General features: G+C 43.0%; 3 protein-coding genes across 3 annotated transcripts; 2 read left to right on the top strand and 1 right to left on the bottom strand.

The window, feature by feature from the left end:
* The first annotated feature begins 3435 nt into the window (after positions 1-3435).
* LOC115629328 (vegetative incompatibility protein HET-E-1-like) lies at positions 3436-4176 on the top strand. The gene has a single exon (XM_030525777.1). The coding sequence runs from the start codon at positions 3436-3438 to the stop codon at positions 4174-4176; it is 741 nt and encodes a 246-aa protein (XP_030381637.1).
* A 2266-nt stretch (positions 4177-6442) lies between these two features.
* LOC115629369 lies at positions 6443-8028 on the top strand. The gene has a single exon (XM_030525827.1). It carries the CDS (start codon positions 6447-6449, stop codon positions 7800-7802), a length of 1356 nt encoding a protein of 451 aa, XP_030381687.1. The 5' UTR covers positions 6443-6446; the 3' UTR covers positions 7803-8028.
* A 13310-nt stretch (positions 8029-21338) lies between these two features.
* Positions 21339-22335, bottom strand: LOC115629368 (cilia- and flagella-associated protein 20-like). The gene has a single exon (XM_030525826.1). It carries the CDS (start codon positions 22154-22156, stop codon positions 21494-21496), a length of 663 nt encoding a protein of 220 aa, XP_030381686.1. The 5' UTR covers positions 22157-22335; the 3' UTR covers positions 21339-21493.
* Between the last annotated feature and the right edge of the window lie 1366 nt (positions 22336-23701).

Genomic DNA, 23701 nt, shown 5'->3' with positions numbered 1-23701 from the left:
TCTGTGTGTTCCATGTACACTCGCACAAAACTACTTGTAATATACCCTTTTACCCTTTTGGGTACAGGGTATAACAAAGAAAAGACTCCAACAACTAGGTAGAGTAGATTTACGGACCATCTAGCGTTCTCTAACTTTTCATAAAACAGCAATTAGTTCTTAATACTTTCTTGACACCCGCTCTTTGACTTCATAGGCCAGCAAAATCTTAATAATATCTTCAATAAAGCTTATGCTTATAATTAAAGACGAACTGGCATGCGTACAAGGTAAAATATTTAATAATATTTTAGTATACTTGTATACAACTGTTATCTACAGCTTCCAAGAGAGCCAACAAGATATTGTGTGTACGATATCGAAAGAAATATGTTTATTAGATGTGTTACCTCTTTAGAAGCCCTAATACCAAATTAGCTAAAGGAATTGTTACAAACAACAATTTTCTTGGTACTAAGCTTGATTTATAGAGCGATCGTTCCCCTTATATGAAATGGAGCTCTGATTTTGATGAAACTTCTGAAACTGAAACTTCAGGCACTTAAGAATCAAGCTTAATAAAATCTTATGCTTTCAAAAATCTCTTGAGACTTACTATTATTTTATTTATGCTTAAATATGCAATATATACTCGTACATACATATATGCAACGCATTAAATGGTTTGTCCTATGCCCAGACCCACTGTGCCTTTATAATTAAAACCACAAAGCAATAAGAAGACGCTCACGCGTTGGCAACGACGATGATGACGATGATGACGACTACGACGACGGCGGTGTCAATACCGCTAACAGCCTTCGCAACGCCCCCAAATTGCTTGTTGCAAGCACTACGACGCTCCCGGTCTATGTCCCGTTCCCATTTCCATTCTCAATCCGCAGCACACCCCACCATTAGACCCTCAGACCGGGCCAAAGTGTTTTTGGGGCGTTCGCTTCGCTTTTTTCTGGCACTGTACGGTGGCGGCAATCTTCTTGGGCGCCCAGTCGCAACGCCGCAATTGTCTTGCTCCGATGTCTGGCAACGACTACCTTAAAAACGCGTATCGCATATCGCACCTGATGACATGGCCGGGGCACATTGGCGGACGAGCGGACGACCGGACGAGGGGACAAGCGGTCGACAGCCGGCAGCCGGCAGTGGCTTGACGTAGCCCCACCAAGTTCTGGCCATTGTGAGGCGGCGGCCAACCATTCGTATAATTGTCGATGCGTTAAGGTAATTGTACACCCATGTACACGTATGTATGTACATACTATACTTACATGCTTGGCATATACCCATGTGTATGTTTGTATGTATAGTATTTAGCGAGCTGCCAAACAGCAGCGCAGTTAGTCGGGCAACGACTACTGGAGCACCACCTACAAGGCCGGATGGGATGCAGGGGGCGAATCAGTCCCCTAGAGATGAGCAATAGGTGTAGCCTAGACTCCAGCTTAATTAAGCAGTATACGTCTTTTCTTTTTGAAAAGATTGTTGCAAAATATCTACATTAGTTTTCGATCTGTCGTATATAAAGATTAAAGATCAATCCGATGGATTAAATACCATACTCAGAGATTCATATTAGGTATCGCAAAATAGAAAAGTAAAACAATACACTTATCAATAAATTAATCATTTATATATTCACATATAGCTGCGATGTCTTTCCGATCAATTTATAAATGTATGTTTTTAAGAGGTTATATATAATTCCCAATTATGTCAGGAATTGCCAGTTCGTTTGTTATACATACTTGCAGTTAATTAATAATTGCGAAGAAATCGAGATCACAAATTAAAGAAGGAAATTAATATTCCAACCAGTAGAGAGATATGGTCAGTATATATCTACGTTCTTCAAAAATCTTTCAGATCAATTCATAAAAGTATGTTTTTGTTTCGATTGGACTTGACCAAACCATCATCTATTTTGTCAACTGGCTAGAAGATTCTTGTAATTTGTGAACTGTAAGAAATTGCTTACATTTTTCCCAGGTGCTTATGTAACTGTCGCTCATCTCTAGTGATATCGAGCTAAGCTCATAGTATCTGCCTGCTTGGATGGTCTTGCTGTTTGGCTCTGTTGTTGTTGTTGTTGTTTTAGTGTTGCTGTTCAATGCCGGCTCACTCAGTCATTTCTAAGTTTGCCGCCACGACTATTGCGTTTGTTGTCGTCACTTGCCATATTGATGGCACACTCTTTGTGCGTCCGCTCCTCAGACCCACCTCGAGCCCCCCTGGCCACCCTAAGCCGGTGCATCACGATGACAAATTCCCCATTTAGCTTTTGCCGCCGTGCCCCTCTTCCCATAAACTGCTATAGAGACAGACATCAGTTTAAGCATCGGCCTGGTTTTTTGTTTGGTTTTGGTCTGGGTCTGATTTGCTAGATTTGATTTCAGGAAATCGGCACACACACTCGCACAGACACTTATCTGAGCTTTCAGTTGCCATTTGGTTGCCGTTTCTTTATTCCTTTGTTTTTTGTGTTTTGTCTTTGTTTCGCCTTTTGTTGCTACTCGTATTGAAAATTATGGCAATTAAAGGTGCTCGCATTTCCATTATTCCGAATAACTGGCAAGTGGCGTACAGAATCCACAATCGGAAAAGATATTCTCATAAACTGACGTAATGTGCAAAAATTGTGTCATCTTCTGATTAAGTGTGTGACCATATCATCTGCTTGTCCACTTGTCCATTTACCGAATTCGTAAATGGTCTATGTTACTCAGAGAAGGAAAGAAAGAAATAGAGCATACTTGTATAAGAGTGTCAATAGATCTACGGCAGATCAAAACAATATAAAAACAATCAATTGGAGATAGCACGCAAATCCAGTTTCTCAATTATTGGAGATGTTGCACAAAATGATAAGAATAGTTCCTAATATTTGTTGAGGCTTCTTAGACTTGTTTTGGACTGCTCTTTGAGAATCAACAACACCAATATGCCTGCGCTCCTTTACCAAAGTCAGCTCCGTCCTACTAGTCTGCCGTGTAATGTGATTCCACTTACAAAATACCCCAATTGTTTAACAAGCTGCCCACTCGGCTGCAAAAACAAATTTGGAACAGAGCTGACCATTCGTTTGAGTATAGTTTTCGATATAATTCCGACCTATCGGTCAAGCAGCCTTTTCCTTGCTGCCAAGAAAGGCTCGTATCAAATTTGAAAATAAAACGAATCGCAGGAGGAGCTATGATACAAATTATGAATACAGCCAATCTATGTTGTGTGTGGGGGGAAGGACCTGGTGCAATTTTGTCCCCAACAGCGCAGCGTGCTGACCCCGAAGCAAATTACGAAGCATTTGGAGCTGGCGATGCTGGTGAGGTGAAGGAGTTTCTCATTTATGGAGGCTTCCAAAGAAAGATTTCCATACTGTCTTTGCTGCGCCGTAACAAAAGCCACGAAACTGTCGAGTTCTACCATAGGCTACCCGGAATGGGGGTACATGACGTTGCCCTGGCTCCCGATAACACCACCTTTACGGCGGTCGCACTCGATGGCTCCATGTACTTACTGGACGTTTTGGACGGCGTAAAGATGCCTAGTGTTTCGCATACTTTGGCACCTAATTTTTGGTCAACTGCCTTCGGTGGCCGCAGCGATTGGTTGTATGGGGGCACCGGAGACGGAAAAGTACACAAGTACGGGTCGGAGCAAGGCGCGCTTTTGGAAACCTACGATACAAGGAAGCCGAGCAACGTAATGGGATTGGATGTGACGAAGGATGAGTGTTTTGTGGCTACCGGTGACGATAATGGCATCCTCACAATTTTCGATGCCGACACCAAAAAGATCTCACTCCAGCTGGATTTCAGGAAAACCATACGGCGCCTTTGTTTTGATCCTCTGGGTCGCCATTTGCTGATCGCCTGCGAAGACCACACCATTAAGATAGTCAATATGCCCCATGGAGTGGTGGAGGCAACCACTCCGAAACATGCTGCTGCCGTCGTTTCGGTGGACGCCTCTCCAGATGGCAAGTATTTTGTAAGCGGCAGCTCCGACGGCACCGTCAAGCTCTGGGATGTGCGCTTCAACAGGTGCCAACAGACCTATGGGTCAGAGGGAGCCTTAAAACTCTGGGATGTTGCATTCAATCCAAGAAACGACATGGTCGCCTGTGTTGGAAAAGAAAAGAAGTCCATTCTCCATTATTGCAATATAGTCGAGTCCTAAACTGAGCAACGAACTTTCACAATTTCACACAAAACGTACTGGTGCTACAAGTATATGCGAAGCATTCCCTAATCGAATTTCCAATTTCCAAAAATAAATTACGATTATGTACGGCTGACTACTGTGCCAGCATATTGTCAGGGATTGCTCCATTTATGTTGTGGCAGCTCAAGGATGGTAGCAGTCTCCAGTGCTCACCCACTTTTTGGTGGCTCTCGATGCTGCAGAAGCAGAAGCAGAAGCTGAGGCAGAGGCAGAGGCAGCGAGCATCAGCGGCATATATCACACTGAAGGGTTTTTAATTCTTTGGGTTGTCGCTGCTTTTGTTTTTCGAATAATTTTATATGCAGTCATCAACAGCTCATATATATTTTTATTGCCAACGCGTTGCGATATGCATCTGGGAAGAGGGAAGAGTGAACAAAAAATACACAAACTGCTGAGGAACGATGCGGCCTGCCGTTGCCGTTGCCCCTGATGATGTTTATGATGATGATGATGCTGACGATGATGACGAGGCTGGTGACTACTTCTGCGTACAGATTTCCAATAAAAATTTTGTCGAGTTTGGCTGAAGCTGAAGCTGACGCTGGAACTGGAACTGAAGTTGAGGCTGCGACCGATATTGAAGCTAAGGTCTACGGTATCGGCGGCTTGAGGGGCTGTATGTGTGTGTGTGTGTGTGAGCGAGATTTACACGCTGATACAAGAAATACACAAAAGTAACTATAAAAAGCGGGCAAGCAACACCAACAACAACAACAATGGCAGCAATAATAACAACAAAAACAACAACAAATGTTATACTTGTATTAAAAAGCGACGCCTTCAGTTGTCGATGGGAAACGGCGACGGCGACGGCGACGACGACGACGAAGACACGTCACTCAGTTAACTCATTCGCCTCCGTCTCCGTCTCCCCACCAGGCTCCGTCTGTCTCTTGGGCGTTAAGATTTATTTCTTTATTTGGCAGCACACAGTCCCCCCACTCCCCCCCACCCTGTGCACCAACCGTTTTGGGCCATTGCTACGTTTCTGTTTTATTACCAGGAAATTTGTATTTAATACGTTTTGTCCGCGTTTTCGTAGCGTCTTGGGCGCGACAATGTCGCACTGGCACGCCGGAGTGGGTTGACATACTTACACACAACCATACATACCTACAGACAGACCACATTAGCATACACCCAGAAAAAAATAGCAGATCGACAATAAATCGATCTTTGCGGGCCAAACATTTCACTGATTCGATAGTGTTGCTTCAATTATCCCCTGTAGCTTGATATTTCAACCAAATCTTTAATCTTTTATATCTATCCATGGTATTTATTGTGCCACTTGGAGAAGTGCACCACGATTTTCCCATACAGACCATATATGGGGTATATGTACATAAGTCCATTAAATCATTCTTTTAAATTCTTCTCTTAGTCTCTTATGCTATTAGCTTTTAAATATAATAATTAATATATTGATTTCCACCTTTTAAAATTATTTGATAAAACTTAATATGTATTTAATTATTTCAATTTTATTACCATATTTTTCTTAATTTCAAATCATGGTACCTCTTCAGCATTATTTAATATTGATCACATTATTATTATATTATAAGATTAATCAATATTGAATATCTATGTGAAAGCTATAAACCCAATGATTCGTTAATTCTGAATAACTCCTTTAACGTTTTTATATAGGGTGCGCCATCTTTTATGTCGGTATGTAAACATTGAATATCTTTGAAAATAAACAACCGATTTTCAAGTATGAGATATTTTTATTTAATTTGGTTCTGTACAATTTCTTGAACTGAGGTTTTCAACACTGGTCTACTCAAGCCAATCGGTTCACAAATGACAAAGTTATTCAATATTTACATACCGACATAAAAGATGGCGCACCCTGTATATGTATGTACGTAGCTCGTATACTTAGCTTGGAAATATTGACAGGCTACGTGTTATTTCAATGGCAGCTCTTCACTATTATATTACATTCATCATGTTATGCTAACTATCCGGCCCCTTCGAAAGGTCTCGAAAAGGATTTTAAATAAAATATTCTCAGTTGAGAAAAATACAATTTTATGTATACTTTTTTAGAGATTGTATTCATTTAGTAACCCTTGACATTTCCACTTAGAGAGGTGTTTCAAAAGTCGCCCAGCAGATATTATATATACATATATATTTATTATAGTCTATGTTTTTGGTTTTATGTATTTTGGTGTTGCAATAGAGTTACATTTTTGCGTACATTGGAGTAGATGGGTCGCACAGTTAAAATCAAACGTAAGCCGCGCACTATGCGTCCAACGACCTGGTTCGAAGAATCCGAAGAATACAATCTGATTACGGTTGAGGAGCTTGCGGAGTCAGTGCGTCGTTGGTCCTTTGACAAGGAGCGAATGGTTGAATCAAAAGAGAAATCGGAACCATTAGATAATTCCGATGGTAAGTATGGTGTCTGGATAATTCCTGCTGATGCAGTAGATCCTTCGACCCGAGCACTGGATTTGATGCGCGCTCTCAGGGATGTACCACATCCAGATATCTTTCGCCCGCCCATTAAACTGAGCGGAGAGGCCTTTACCTTCTGTGTACCGTTTCTTTGGACTGGCAGGAAGCCATGGCTGCAAACACAGCGCAAAATATTCGAGGATGCCTTGCCTATAATCAAGAAACGTGCACAGGAAGCGCAGGAGCGAATCGCTGGCGCTGCCGGAGGCGGTGATGAGTCATGTGAGGGCGCTGTGGGCTACGATCGTCGCTTTTATAATTGCGGCATGTTAGTGCGCCCAATGACGAAACGCTTCCACCATTACCCCAACATGGAGACAACCACTGAGGAAACCACTTGGATGGGGGGCAAGTACTGCGCCACAATCACCATCGAGATGCCACAGAAGCCCATTAATTATTTGCGTCTGCGTAAGCTGCGAAAAAAACTGCGCCCCATACCCTTTGAGCAATCCAAATTGTCGGCAGGCATCAGGCGCGTACCGAAGAAGCGAACCGAGCGAAGGGTCAGCCGCCCAAAGGCCAAGTTCGAACCAAATGAAATGTTGGATTTCATGTGCGGTGGCATAAGCTTCGGACTCAGCGGCGGTGGCTTGGATGAAGACTACATCGATATAGACGAGCATGCGTTCGAAGAGGAGGACTTGTTGGATGGCATTGAAGTCGATGACTATGATGACTATTTCAAGGAAAGCTTAGATAGGCCCAAAATGAAATCCTGGCGCCGCACCACTGATGTCTCTGAGTTGGTTTCAGTCTACGGGACTACACCGCCAATCCCTTCTACATCGGCATCACCATCACCATTACCATCACCATCGACATTGCCAGCGATCCCACCACCAAGTGTGGAGAAATATGTGCCCCCACAACTGCGCCAGGCCAGGGCCTCGTTCAAGGCGCGTGCTCAAGCCCAGATGCAAGAAGAGGCGAAGTGGTTCTTGGAGCACACAAGCAAAATGAAGGTGGACAAAAATGATATGCCACCGATGCTGCAACGTGCCAAGGAGCTGGGCATCCTCCGATCACCGCCACCAACTTTGAGTCGCTATCCAACTTATCATGACCTGTCGCCCAAGTCAAGTGACGCAAAAGAGGCCTGAACATACATACAAGTAGATAGCAACACGTATTGGTTTCCATCGAAGTGAGTCAAGTTTATTTTTAGCGCAAGACTTGATTAATCGGTCTAGCTTCTTATACATATGTAGTGTTCATTGATTTGATCTATATATGAGTTATTCAAAATTTATCGGTATTGTAAAGGGCACATACACATACTTATACAAGTACAACCTCCAGACCAATAAAGGAAATGCGCATTTGAAATGTAAGCACCTTCTCCACAAAAGTATTAGCCCAAGCTCAAGAGCAAAAGTTAAGCTAAAGTTAACAGGGGAATAGAGGGCTCAAGTGGGAACACCATCAATCTAAATGGGGTACACAGTATATGTAACATCAATATACAAGTATTTTTAAAAATATCAGCATTGCCTAACCTAGGCCTAAAATGTATCCAATATAATATGTTGTTAGTGGGAACTGGGAAAGTACAGTTCCCAACAAGAATCATGTTCTTTTATGTGAGTGAGGGCAGGGTAGGGTATTCGTTAGTCTACTTTACAGGTCCAGCATTCGTTTTCGATCGTGGGCTGCTTTTGTCACGCCTTCAAATTGCAATGCACTTCACTTGATACAATTGATTAAGTACCGGCAACGGCAACGACAACGGCGACGGCAACAGCCACCAGCACCACCAGCAACTGTTGCTGGCCAGTCCAGCTTTCAGTTGGCAGAACCAGCAGTTGGTCCAAGCTCATCGATCAGTTAAAATTAATAAAATACTCAATAAATACGCTCGAGAGCACGGGCGGCATCAAATGAGACGAAAGCTCATAAAAACGTGTGCAAACAATCGATCAATCACCATTTGACAAGACCACGCAAATCTCATGGAGTAGGGGTTGGACTTGGACTTGGACAGTGGGCTTCAGTTTGGGTTTCGCCTCGGGTAGGGGTACTGGTGGGGGTACGGGTACGGCTACGGTGGCTGGGCGAGTCATGCGTCCGGTTGCCTGTTTGCTACCCATCTTTGAGGCAAACTTCAAAACAATTACACAGCAAGATTTTCATAAGAGCGGCCGCAGAACGCGCATGCAAAAGATACTCGTCCAGATGTGTGTGTGTGTGTGTGTGTGTGTGCATCTGTGAGATACTCGACAGCCAAGCAGAAGGCGAAACATGCAAACAATAAGAAAACACTGCTGCCTGTTGATTCAAGCGATTAATCGATAACAAATAAAAACATTTCGACAACTACTTCCATGGAACGCGTGGCTACTGCGATGCCAACGTAAGCGTCGCTGAACGCTGACGTCGGCAGTGACTGCGGCTGCGACGGCGACTGCGACTGCGATTACGACGCCTCGGCTGTCAACAACTCGACATTGTATGTGAGTGGCGTGGTAGACATAAATGCCATGGAAATTTTCTTTTTAATCAATTATAAGTATTAAGAAAAAATGAAGAATAAAAGGCGGCGAGCGGAACGCGCGCGGCAGCCTCAAGATAAAAATCGCAAAAATTCCTTATTGAATGCTGTAGATGCCAGTGCGGGCTATACTCACAAATCCTAAGATACATACATACATACATATGTATGTATATCCAGACATATGTACGCACAAACATACACAGTATGTACAAGTGTAATCTACGTGCCTAAGCATGTGAAGTGGCACTCTGCCTTCGAGGTGAAGTTGCGCCTCAAGTTGAAGTAGCTGGCGGGCAGGAGGAGAGACTTTCCGCTCCCACAAATACCATGAGCAGCAACGACAATATTCTGCATACATATGTTCCCCATAATCATCAGTTTTCTCTTCTCTATATGAAATGTGTGGAAGCTATCACTTATTTTATATGAAAATAAGTGAAGCTCTTCTTACATGGGTCATTCCACATAAATCTTTAATGCGTGATACTAAAGCACTTATCCTTCCGAGCTGATCGTTAAATAAGCTAAATATCTATCACAAAAAAATGCTCAAAGACAAGTAGGGGTACGAAGGCACAGCTTCAGAAAGAATATATTCTTTTAGCTCAGGATCTTCATTAATCTTTATTGGTAATCAGTAATGGAATTAAAGTTTATCATGATTGTAATAAAATTCTTCTTCTATTGTCACCTCCAAGAAGTATAACTTGATTACTGAAAAGCAGCTAGTGGTCTGTTAATTTTTTTTATGATATGTTCGTATATGTGTGTTTATGCATAACATGAAAAGGTTTAGGTCTTGTCCTACCTGTATTTAAAAAAATAAGACTCCTTCATTCCAAAAATATGCTATGGTGAGTAAAGTGTTTGCGCCATCTAGCGTACTTTCTGTGTAACTATTGGTTGATTAAGTGTAGACATCTGACGCGTAGAGTTCTGATTTGAAGAAAATCTACAAATTATCTTGCCTACCTATCAAACGATTATCGATCGCAGCTATGAATAGCAGCGATTCAATGAATTACTGATTGTTGATTAAAGTGCTCTTTGAAACGCCCACACATCTTGAAACTCGGAGACTACACACTTACGGCCGTAGCGCAACCGAATCAAACAAATCATAATCGCTGGACGATTGGGCATGTTGGTCAAGTTGGTCAAGTTGGTAGACAGTAGCCAGTAGCCAGTAGCTGCATTCGCCTTAAACGGTCGACAGTTTGTCTGTCAAATTGACATTACACGCTGCAGCTGCGGCTGCGGCAGAGGTACGGGTAGTGGTCGTGTCAGAGACGCGGTAAAGTCAAGTGCAACAGCGTTTGGGGGCATTGGCGAGGGGGAGGAGAGGAGCGCCGAGCAAGTTGCATTTACATGACACTTTGGGGCAGGCGGAGGCGCAGGCTCACAAGGAAGTTGCCACCAGGCATCAGGCGTAGGTTGCCGGTTGATTCGGAATTCTGTAACTGTGTCTGTCCCTGTTTCTGTTTCTGTTCCTGTCTCTGCTTCAGCTTCAGCCTCAGCCTTTGCTGACGCGCTGACTGACGCGTCGACTGGCCTGTTGGCTTCTGTTTGCGGCGCTGACTCAGCAAATGTCCGAGTCCAAGAGTCGGGCCTCCAATGCTGGTGCTGGTGCTGGCTGATTTTCTGGTTGGTTGCTTGGCCTGGCCAGCAACCTGTTGGCAACTCATTAAATAATGCCGATGACTGGACAAATTTCAGTATTCTTTTTTTCGTTCATCGTCTCTGCTGCTGCCGCTGCCGCTGCTGCTGGCGTCGCTGCTTTCGCTGCTGGTGCTGCTGCTTAAATGAAAAGTGATTAAACAAGCCACAATCGCTGCAGCAGAAGCTGTAGCTGTAGCTGTAGCTGAAGCCTAGCTGCTGCTCAAATTTATAATCCTTGTTGTGTAGTAAAATTGCATTTGCCTGCCTGGCCACGGCTGGCCAACGTTGGCGTTATAATTCTACTCGACTCGACTCGAATACTATACTCGGAGTGCCGACTACCGACTGCCAACTGTGGCTGTGGCTCTGGCTGATGCTGAGGCTGACGCTGAGACTGAGGCTGTGTGTGCCAAAATGACACTTGTACAGATTTTCTTAATGCGCTAAAGTGCCACTTGTCGTCTGTTGACGCTCATCGTCGTCCTCGTTCATGTACCATGTCCACATCATTGTCGACCAGGCCTGGTCCAGGTCTCAGCCTCAGTCTGGGCCTGGGCCTGGGCCTGGCATGGCCAGATCGAAGCTTTTGTACGTGTCTGGCTGCAAAATTTTGTTAAATCAGCGCTAAATGCTCGCGACCAAGACTGAGAGACCCACAATAATAAGAGCCGTGCAAGAGTAACCGAAGAAGCCTCAAAGTTGTCTGTTGACTTCAGTTCTAATTGCTGGCCAACGCATAATTTGTCACATGCCAAATTAATAAACGAGACGAGATGAGATGAGACGGGCATCGTCATCATCGTCATCATCGTCACCGCCAACTGATGGTTGTTGTCGGTGGACGGTACCTGTATCTGGAAGACAAGAAGAAGCCAAGAAGGCAACCGCAGCCTCTGCCTGTGCCTGTGCCTGTGCCTCATTCGCAGTCGCAGTTGCAGCCCAGTCGGGCCTTCCCCTGGCCATTTACCACCTTGAATAGTGAACAGTAGCAGCTGATTTGGCTTCAAGTTGGCAGAGCAGCTGAACGTTGATTGAGTGGTTGACTTGGTTGGTTTTGAGCCACTGGCTTTTTTATCCGTTGTTGTCGTTGTTATCGTTGTTGTTATTATTATTATTATTATTATTATTATTATGAGACGAGAGTGGGCAGTTGAATGAAAGGTTGAGTTGTAGGTGCAATATATAAATGCCAGGTAAGCACCATAACTGCATGGCGTGAAAGGCCCAGCAAGAACTGATGCAGAAAAAGAGTTGACTCTTTGCTGACGGGCCAAGTGAGTGTGTGGTCGATTGAAAGGCAGCCGAACGAGAAAGTCTTTCCCTGAAGAATTGAAACGTTAGATTGGACCACATGCAGCATACATTGTCGGTCTTCTTAAAGCAATTCTTCACAGACATATAACGAGTGTGTTGGAGCAAGCAAAGGGCTGGTAAATACTTGAGTTTTACACGCAAAAATGTTGCATAACATTTGCTTGGCTTGGTTGTAACCACAGGGGGGTAGACATACTAAATAGTCTATAACACGTTCCCAAAAGAAATGCAATAAATATGCGAACGCTGACAATTAAACCTGCTTTGCTTGTCGAAATGAACTTCTAATTATTCTATTCCAAAAAATGATTAAATGTTGAATAAAATCTCTCAATGATGAGCTAACAACAGTGAACTAAAAATTATGCAAAACCAAAACCTCTTTGTTACCAGATGTACTCGTGTGTTATATAATATGAAAAGCAACGCACACATTTTTTTTTATTATTTTAATATACTACTCGAATATACTCGTACATTGCGCCTGTCAATCCATCCAAACTTGACTTTTTCCATTCGATCTACATACTACTAACTATGTACATACTTACTCGTGTGTGTATGAATGAGTGTTTGTATACCTAATTGTTCGTTCATCGCCACTGAGTAGACCACACGACGACGACGACGACGACGACGACAAAAAAAATCTATGAAGCATGTTTAAAACTTCACTAATAATTGCCACCGCTTAGGTTTGAAGTTTTGCCAACGCCATGCTTAAGTTAACAATAAAAACTTTAATGGGGCTGCACAAGTAGCTGGAACCCATGCCAACGACAGCTACACACACACACACACACACACACACACACAGACACAGATACACACACAAGACACACACACAGACACATTGGTCGCCATTATGAGTAATTACTGGGCTCTCGGACTTGGGCTTTAGTTGGGGCTGTGGCTGCTTCCAATCACCGAACATTTAATAAATCTAAAAGGGGCGTCATTACAAGCAGACCAACTCATACACACACACACATATATATGTATGTATTTATTAAATATATATGTATGTATATACATATAAAGATATGGGGAAACTGCAGAGTTGGCCAACGACGACGACGACGACGACAACTTGGACGACGATGGCTTCTCCTAATTGCAACTAGTTGTTGTAGTAGTTGTTATTGTTGTTGTGATGGCCGAAGCCGCCAGGCAACTTTTTTTTATAAGTAAGTAAGTACGGATATATGAATGTAAGTACATACATATACATACATATATATTTTTTAGTTTGCTGCTCGTCTTGCCGCTCGGCGACTTCAGCCCGCTACTTAATTTATTTGTCACCGAACCGAAGCGCAAATGAAGTTCGAAAAAGACATGCAAAGACCAACCAACAACAGTATCAACGCCATGGAATCGTTTGAAATTATACGATACGTATGTATGTATGTATGTAAAAAAAACGACAGCAACAGAAAAATTAATAAAATAAAATAAGAAAAACGCGGCTGGCAGCGCAAAAACGCTGAAGAAATAATTACAAATTAAAATGAAACACGAATGGCACATGAGGAAGGGGGAAAACTTTTACAAAAGTTTAAAAATAGCAGTCGACGATGCCGATGCCGATGCCATTGACGGTGACGGTGACGGCGACGGCGACGGCGAAGCTGGCGACGATGGCTGGCCACGCATGCGCAAAGATTTGTCATAATTGATAAACGACAACAGCAACAACAGCTGGGTAACATTTGAAGATATAACGTCTGTGCATACGCCACATATGACAAGTCAGTTGGCAGACGCTCCGGCAGGGCCTTCTTCGCTAGCGCACCAGAGTCCGGGAGAGAGGGGAGCCGGAGACGTGGCTTAAGAAGCAACAGAAGCCAAAGCCAAAGTCAAAGCAGAAGCAGCAGCAGACGCAGAAGCAGAAGACGGTGGCAATGACAGTGAAACGCCTGGCCGAGCAGACAAATCGAAGCATTGTTGTTGTTGCTGTTGTTGTGTTTTTTGTTGTCGTCGCCAGCCGCATCAGCGGGTGTAACTAGTAGTAGTCATAAGAGGTAATGGGCTGGACGCGAAGCCAACCCAACAGCTATGGGCCAGCAGGCCAGGGGCTAGGGTGCCAGAGAGGTGCTGAGGTTCCACAGAGCAATAAATACGCTACTTGCACAAATTAAAGGCCTCAATTGCACGAAATGAGTCCTCTTTGGGCGTACGATCTGAAAATGTATGCTTTTCCCAAGGAGTATCTTTTAGCTGCGATGCAAATTTGAATAAAAATCAAACCATCTATTATAATATGTAATTCCTTCTTTAAGTTTTCAGTTCAGTTTTAGGTGAAAGAAATGTTTCAATTTTAGGCAACCGTGTAACTTTCCTCCAATTGAAAACCTTTCCAACTCACTCAATGAAAACAGAAAGTGATTTTCACGAACTTATAGCATTTTCAAAAAAAATGCACAATTTATTTGTCTATAAATTCGGCAGATATATTTCGATTGGAAAATTCCATTTAATAATTTAAAATCGGAGAGCAAACATAAATAAATAAATATTAATTAGCTAGATCTGAAAAACGCACATTCAAATGATTTATTTTCAACTTTGAGATTGCTCAAGAGAGATTCCGTGAAAATCCAATCAGTTCTGGATCCTAGATATCAATGTATCAATATATATTCATAAACAAAGCTTTATTCGATTCAAAAACCTATTGCAATTATTCTCTCCGAGTTCCCTCTTGTTTTTTGCACTCTCTGTAAATTAAAGAATAGTGGACTTTACTTTAAAGTTAATTTAGAAATATTGACTAAACTGATTTTGTATTGTTTGATTAGTTAGGGATAATATGTTGGACACCCGCGGGCTATATCGTCATGTATTTATTTGCAGTTGCACTACATTTTCAGATATTTCTATTTCTAGATTTAATTCGACTTCTAAATTGTTTAAATGTGCCTATATGCCTCCACTTTATGGTAGTAGGGCATTTGTAGCGTATTGCATGGCACAGGTGACGATGACAGCGACAAGTACAACAACAACAACAACAGTAATACAACATAACAGCTCTGACAACTCCGATTCCTACAACGATGACGCCAAATTGGCAGCGCTTTTTTGAACGTGAGAACCAATTGCTATGTATGGTCATTACAAGCCGTCCGTACTGTCGTCCCAACTGGATGTCGATGTCGATGGCGATGTGGATGTGGATGTGGACTTCGGGATTTTTTCAGTTGTTGGTTAGAGCGAGAGATAGCCCATAAATATTTTAATGATGATTACATTTTAAAAGCGAGGCAGCACACAACTACACACAACATGGCAACAAATCGAATGAAAATCACAGCGTCGATCACAACTGTCCACTCTCTCAGTGGTGGTGGTGGTTGCACCTCCAGTGGTTGTTGCAAGGTTGCATGCCTGCTCCTGTAGTGGCTGCTTTGGGTGCACTCGATGCAGAGCTCTCCACTCGGACGACATTTTTGAAATTACATTGACAGTTGAAGTTGAAACTAAAAGCGATAATTATTGCCACTAGAGGCAACCCAACTCTCACTCTCTCACTCTCAGGCTGTAAGTGTTGAGAATCCTGTTGCACAATGCAGCTGCTTCTGCTGCCTCTGCTGCCTCTGCTGCTGATCGACGGCGTCTTGCCAATGTAATTTCAATAATTTTATCTGGAGTCGCGCGCCGTGCCGTGATTCGATTGGTGCCCATGCTGCGGTGACACATCAAAGCCCTGGACGGGGTCCAAGCTCTGGCCAAGGCGGCAAAGATCAGTGGGCCCAGTTGGGCGGCGCAGCGGCATCGCCTGCTCCAGATGTTTAGCTGCACTTTGGCTTTGGCGGCACTTGATTGCAATCGCACAAAACCAACACGAAACGCAATCATCAACATCGTTGTCAGCTGCCTTCGTCTCATCTCCTCATCGCCTCATCGGCATCGTCAGCTCAGTCCAGTCCAGTCCAGCCCAGCCCTGTTTAAGCTTCAGCTTCAGCTTCCACTTCGGCTTCGGCTTCTGCTGATTGTGATTGCCTTTTAACGCTTCGTCTTCGTCCTGCACTGCCAATTACTCGCCGGCATTGTTGACATGCCTTTTGCCATTTGCATCGTTTTCGTATTGATTTGTTTAAGTTCAAGCCCGGTCGGTCCAATCAGCGCAATTTTTCGGCCGACCCAGCCAACAAAAATAACAACACAGTACCAACAAAAACAAAAACAAACCAAAATATCACATTTTTCTCCCACGGGAAACCGTGCAGAGTTGCGTGTGAATGTGAATGGGCAGTTCAATGCGCCACGATTCAAAAATATGTCAAAAATCTATTGGAATCGCTGGTGTCGATGTGCATCGAACTGTGCGCGAACACATGATGGCCATAACGATGATGATGATGATGGCCATCATGACGATGATGATGACGCTCGGCAATGTCGCCGACACTGCATGCCTCCGCATTTTGTAGGTCAGTTCTCGACCCAGTTTACGTGAGACTTGGCTTATTGGCCACGTTGAATGCAGGCTGGAATCATACTTAGAATCCGGGCGCTCAATTGGCACGTGTTTAATCCCAATTGGACGAACTTAGTCGGGACGCAAACCAGTAGCATATACGATTAGCAGAACATTCTTATTAGCCGCTTAAGTTCTGGCATAGTTTCTGGTTTTGGTGAGTCCTGTCTGTACTTGTATAAGGCAGACTACCTGTCGAGATGATAGGTAATATATACAAGTATACTATATATACATACTATAGATATTTACGATCGCTTATTAATTAAAACGTATTTATATTTAAAAGAAGTTTTTTTATATTTGTTACAAAATGATTCTTTTAATTAAATTGAAAGACGCTGTATTGAAGTGTGTTTAAATCAGTTGTAATACACAAGTAGTCTATGTATTAAGTCTATTAATTTGTTGATATTCAAGTGGTTGAAACAAAGAAGGCTTCATTATGTCTACTTTTTCTGATCCGATTATTTTTGGAAGAACTTCACGGATTAAACGTATTAACAAGAATATGCCTAAAAATCTATTTATAATTCGATAAGAGTTGCAAAATAATAAAAACATGTTCAATTATTGTGCTTTCTTAAGTTAAAGTTGATTATTATTGAATTAATTTCATGCTAATTCTGTTCTCCCAAAATTCGCCTGTTTTGGCACATTTGGAGCAGACCAAGCCGGAAATTGATTAGACTGCTCTCCTTTTTGTCCAACTGTGGGCCGTCCATTGCCATATCGCATCGCTTTGAAGTTCAAGGCAGCCAAACGATTCAACGCCATACATTCCAATTCGATTGAAATCGTCACGAGCTGCCCATGCTAATGAAAATTCGCCACGCCTGTTACCATTTCGCTTCTTGTTGTTCACCCAAAAAATTTTCCCACACCAATTGGCAACAACCTGGATCACAGCACACACACACACACACACACACACACTCCAGTCGACAATATACTGGCATTATGTATACATACATATGTATGTACATAGAGAGGTAGCATCAGGGCCCCATTAGTGTGGCGCGTTTTGTTTTAATTTGAAATTCCATAAACGTTTTGGTTCGAACATAAAATAAATAAAAATCAGTACAATTCGAAGAGTTGTCGTCGCCTTTGAGCTTTTGCGACAATCACTCACGTCGCTGCCGACGTCGGCGCAGCCGTTGACATCGACGTCGACATCAATGTGGATGTCGTCGCTATCTTTGACAATACTCGAGTCGTTGTTGTTGGCTGAACACTAAACGTTCTGCGTATTGAAATTAAATTTGTGTCGCCCGACACGATGACTTATTCAATTATTCGATTACACGTGATTGAATTATTGAAATAACATACATATAGTACATAGCTGGCAGGCACTGGCAGCACTGGAAGCACTGGATTCTTCATAGAGGTCCCAGTGAGCGTTGCAGGCTGCTGTCAGATTGTTTTCGTTTCGAGCTCATTCAGCTTTGAACAACGACTGCGTAAAGGTGTTCAATACAAATTCAAAAAGGAAATCACATTGGTTCTCTTTTTCTTTTTCATTTTTGGTAGCTTGTTTTTCTCATTTCTGGTAACACTAACAATGGGCGAAGACGAACTAGTAACTCCGATCACCCCCGAACATTTCCAACGGCGTCAGGCTGTCTTTTTTCCTCGCGTCGACGAGTTTCTGTCCAGTCTGAATATTCAAGATACCCAATTGGAGGGATTGCGCGATGTCTCGGTCCTCACTCTGGAAACATACAAGACGTGTGTGCTGGGCATGCAGACCGCGGCCGGAGATACCCTTAGGGATCCAGAACGGAAAATTGACGGAAAAGCTGCGAAGACATCGGACACTGAGGGCGACACCAGCGAAAATACTGATGCAAATAGTGGGGCAACTGGGAGTGGTGCCATGAAGGCCAAGGGCGCAGAGAATTAATTTCTTTGCAGTTCGTGTTCAGTGTTCGAAAGTCAATAAAATTCCCAGTCCTAAAAATGTTTAGCTAATACTAATACGGACTTGTTTTGGCAGGAAGTATAAATCGTTGTCATTATGGCTATATATTAGGGTATACATCTTAATACGTATAAGCATACTTGTATGTTTCTTTCGTTTTGGGCTAAAAAGGGTTTGATTGACCATTAATTTGAGAGCAGGAATATTACTTCCATTTCTTCTCTAATTGAACCTGCAGCTATGAATACCACTTCGGTATAAAAAATTATAAAATTGCTATTATAAATTGCTAAATTCAGTATTAGGTTTGACTTCACGGTGATTTTTGAGTTGAGAGCTTGAACTGAAATTATCGAGAAGATGCCTGCATTGATATGAAATGAGACGTATACTACTATATATGTTGTTTATGGGCTTACGGCCTTACTGTTCAACTCGTTTTCTCTGCACCCCCTCTGCGAAATTTGTTTCATTCACATGATCTCCACAACAAAGCCAATCGTGTTAAGATTGTGAAAAGCGTGATTTTTTTGAGGTTGTCTTTCTCTTTTATGCACCGCAACTTGGCACAGCGGGGGAGGCAAGAAAAGTTCAAACAGTTAACTGGCAACTTCCAACTTCCAACCGCCACAACTTCCAACTGTCAATTTCAAAAGTTTGACAGCTCATTTTGCATAATTGTGCGGCGTTACGACAAACGCATACAAATTTATTATTGAACTGAATTTTTTATGGTTTGATTTATGATTACTGGGCGATTGTGTGGTTGTCTACCCGGCTCCGGCTCCGGCCCCTGCCTCTGCTCCCTTCCCCTGCATCTGCCCCAGACCCTTCCGCTACCCCATCACCATCACCATCAGCCGTCAGTCGTCAGTCGTCAGTGGAGCACTGAGCAGCGAGGCAGCATGGCAATTGCCATGGCATTGCGCACTCTACTTGGCGGGGCAGTGAGGCAGTGAGGCAGCGTGGCAACGGGGTGAAGGGGAATGGTGCGGCCGCCTTAACGACTTAACATCAAAAATGCTAATTGAGCCGTTTATCGATTTGTCAACAACAAAAACGACAACACAACAACAGTTCGAACAATGGCCACATCAGCGACAATGAAAACAACAATAACAAAATATAAAAACTTCGTTCATTGTTGTTGTTCTTGTTGTTGTTGTTGAAGAGAAAGAAAACAAACGGAATTGACGGCGCTCCTGTTCTTAAAGCGTTCCCTCGATTTTTATTGACTATTAAAACTGTGTCAAAATGTGTTTGAAATTTTTTATTGTTAATTATTTGAGGCGTGTGTAATCTATGGTGCCAATAAACAAAATGTTGACATGGACGGGCTGTGAACTTATTGGATAATGAATGGATCATGCATATAGGCATGAAAAATTGGCAGCAGAATATTAAATGTTGACACGAATGTTGAAAATGGCATTAGAGGATTGAATTTTTGAAAACTGCTGAGGATCAATAATAGCTCATATTATATGTTTGGAGATTTAAAATGTCGATTCTGCCGATCAACACTTGAATTCGACTTGAACAACTAATGACAAAATAGTGATAGCACCTTTTCATGATCTTCATGGACGGATTAGTAACTGAACACTTTCTAATAACTGATCTTATTTAATAAAATTAAAAGATCAACTGTGAGATTAATAAATAATTCTTGATTATCTATGATTTCCGCTAACTTAAGACAATTGCCATTAGTTATCTCTTCTGTATAACAATTTCAATTTAATGTACATAATTCAAGCTGTAGTTTTTTGTTATATTGTGGACACCTTATCCACAGACATACATACTATACATATGTATGAATGACTCTGTTAACTTAAATCTAGGTAAATATGTCGTGCATTATTTTAACAAATCTACAATCTAGATTTGCATTTTCAAACCTGGTCAAGATCATACAAGTAGTATGTGGTTCTAATAACTCTGTGCTTTCGAATGAGCCCAGATCTGTGTAATGATCACTTAAGCCAATTCGCCTCCCATGCGACTTGGCGCTGTTTATAATTAGAGCCAAAACTGTTGAACGCCCCCTTCACAGTTGGCCCCACCCCGCTGCCAGCAGTGCCAATGGTCGCAAGATGAAGCGTGAAGGCAAAATGCCAAATGCCAAAATGAAATGAAATCAAAATCGAAAACTGAAAACTGAAAATGAATAGACATGCAGATCGGACACGCCACAAGCCGAACGCACAACACACAAATACAAATACAAAAACAAAACAAAGTCAAGTGGTGGCCAAGTCGACGGCGCGGCGGCTTCGAGCCGAGCTTGAGTTTGAGTAATGAGGCCTGATGGCGGGCTCCGTGTTGGGGCAGGGGCAGGGGCAGAGTCTGTGGTTTGTGGATCGGGGATTGGGGATTGGGGTAACACTGATTTGCTACGTGGCCGCCCGGCTGACTGGCCGACTGAATGGCTGGATGACTGGATGACTGGCTTGACTGACTGACAGAGAGCGAGCAAAGGCAAAAGAACGAGCACACTGACTGACTGACATTTGATTATTGGCTTCCAATTTGTTGCAGATGTGTCTTGCTCGATTTTGAGCTCAAATTGCGTGCCAGGCGGCTGGCGGCCAGCAGCGGTGGCAGCGGTGGCAGCGGTGGCAGCCGCAGCGGCAATCACGGCTCGCAAATTTGCAAAATGTAGCCAAGACGCAAAGCGAACAGAAGTCAAATTGTGGCCAACATGAAAATTAATGGAGCAATGGAGCGACCATTTGCCTACACTCGGAAAAAACAAGTCGGCTGATGCAATCAAATATATTAATACGAGTATATATATACAAGTATATATATTCAGTATCTGAAATCAATTGGATTGTATTCACAGGATCACAGGCTACATGATGATGATTCTTTTCGAATGCAGACACGACGACTCCGGTCCTACTAGAATTTATTGTGGCTGGGGTAGCTGTGCTGGGTGCGGTGGCTGCGGTGGCTGGGGTGGCTGCGGTTCCGGGTGGCAAAGGGCATTCAGCTTCTGAATGGACTTCTGCATGGGCAGAAACAATTTGAACTCGGACGGCAGCTCGTCCTCCGCATACAGCCGGTCCGAGAAGTAGACACGTCGAATGCGGCAATTGGCGTGTATCTGAACACGCAGGGTCTCCACATACTTGGTGCCGTAGGCGCGTCGGGTGAAGTCGGACAAGTTGAACTGAATCTGATTCCAGCCCTCATCCAGACGCATGGGCATGGTGCATATGAAGGGCTTCACGCGTGTGGTCGACTGATAGTTGCTGGCACGGAACCGTCGACGCACATTCTTGTCATCTAGAACCTGCACCTCGAACGTAAAGTACCTCTTCATGTTCTTTATGATCATGACCAGGAAGGGCAGCTTGATGCCTAGAGTCATCTTTGGATCGAGGGGGCACGATATGAATGTGGTGCTCACGTTGGTGCCAACTATTTCCAGAACTAGACTCTGGATATCGTTGTCAGTTATCCGCTTGATGTGTCCATTCCGCACCTTCTTGTCCCAGAGCTGCAACGGCTTCGAGCCGATGCTGTACAAAATCGATAGGAATCCCGACTGAAAGGTATTCTTGAACATCACGTCTCTGTTGGTCTTTTGGTCGTGGTCTCAGACCGAAATCTAGTTGTTTCAATTTTTAAATTGGCCAGCGAAGGGTTGGCCGATGAATTTTGCAAAGCCGATATTTGAGCGAATTACGAACAATATGCGCCTAATAAGCTTTCGAAATGTCACATATTTATGACACTAACATTCTGCCCAACGTCTACTCCTTTAATCGGTTCTGTGACCAAAAAAGTCCTTGTCAACATACGTCTTGTGAAAAGACAGTGTTTGAAATTCTCAAAAAGTCATTAGGTACGCAATCAGAGTAGTCAGCACATAATCGAGCTATTTACATATATGTATGTGTGTACCTGGGAACAGTCTGTTGCAGAACTTTTGAAACGGCTTATTCCTTTGTAAAAAACGTACGATCTGTTAACAATCTATACAAGTTAGTTATGTATTGTCCATAGACCTGCTGTACCATAATTAAATATTGCATGAAATCGGCGGCGAGCAAACTTTGTGCTTTGTTTACGAATGAAAGATGCCAGAATACTTGTATAAAGACACCGATACAAGACATAATAGATATAATATCGGGCTACACAAAAAAGTGCATTATCTATATTACCGCAATGTGGTTCATATCCTAAAGTACTTTTGGAATTGAAACTTGTTACTTGTGAAGTAAAGGACTGGCTATTTAAAGAAAAATAAACAACAATACACTACTTTTAGTTTTTTTTTTACCTGACATTGATATATGTCTCTATTTCTGTAATTATCTTCAATTGTAATATGCTCAGCTGAGTGCTTGAAATCGGGTCCAGCTGGTATTTCCTGTGGTGCTTATTCCTGATAGATCATTTGTATCTATTTTCCAATGGAGTTCTAAACATAATATCGAATATGTTAAAGACCTTTGAATAAGCTTATACACATAATTCTGTGTTTACACGGTTTTGATTTAACACGGTTTGAAAATGAAAAATGTTTTACTACTGGTTGACCGACTTTTTCTGGAACCAATCTACCGAATTAGGTGTATACGACTAGAAGCAACTATAAGCTATAAAGGAATATGTGGCTTTATTTCCTGGAACTGTATTTTCCTGAGTGTAGTTGGTCGGGCGGTCGTCTGCTGGTCCAGTGGTCGCTCGTTTATTCGCTTGCTGATCGAAGCAGCAGCCGTGATCGTGGCCGCTGCTGCTGATGCCACAAATCGGCGGCAGGAAAGGAGTTATTAAGTTTTTGCGCTTGAATGCAGCTTTGGAAGTACAAGAGTGAGCGAGAGAGAGACAGAGAGAGAGAAAGAGAGAGACAGAGCGAAGTAGAGTGAGAGTGAGAGGATTGGAGTGCATTAGGCAGCGAGTGAGTGAGGGGGATGGCTTATTGCATTGCACTGTTTAATGAAGGCAGTTCGATCGATTTGGCTGGCTACGAGTCGTGGCCGTACCGAGAGAGCTGGGCCGCCTGTCAGGCCCAGTCAAGACAAGTCAAGTCAAGTCGGGCTTGGGTTTCTTGGGCAGCCAGCCAGCCAGCTAGCCAGCGAGGAAGGGAGGCAGTGGCTCAATT

The sequence above is a fragment of the Scaptodrosophila lebanonensis genome, unplaced genomic scaffold (genome assembly GCF_003285725.1).
Source record: "Scaptodrosophila lebanonensis strain 11010-0011.00,11010-0021.00 unplaced genomic scaffold, SlebRS2 tig00000142-arrow-arrow-pilon, whole genome shotgun sequence".
Classification (NCBI taxonomy): domain Eukaryota; kingdom Metazoa; phylum Arthropoda; class Insecta; order Diptera; family Drosophilidae; genus Scaptodrosophila; species Scaptodrosophila lebanonensis.
The sequence above is the reverse complement of the archived record's forward strand: the minus strand, read 5'-3'. Positions and strand labels throughout refer to the sequence as shown.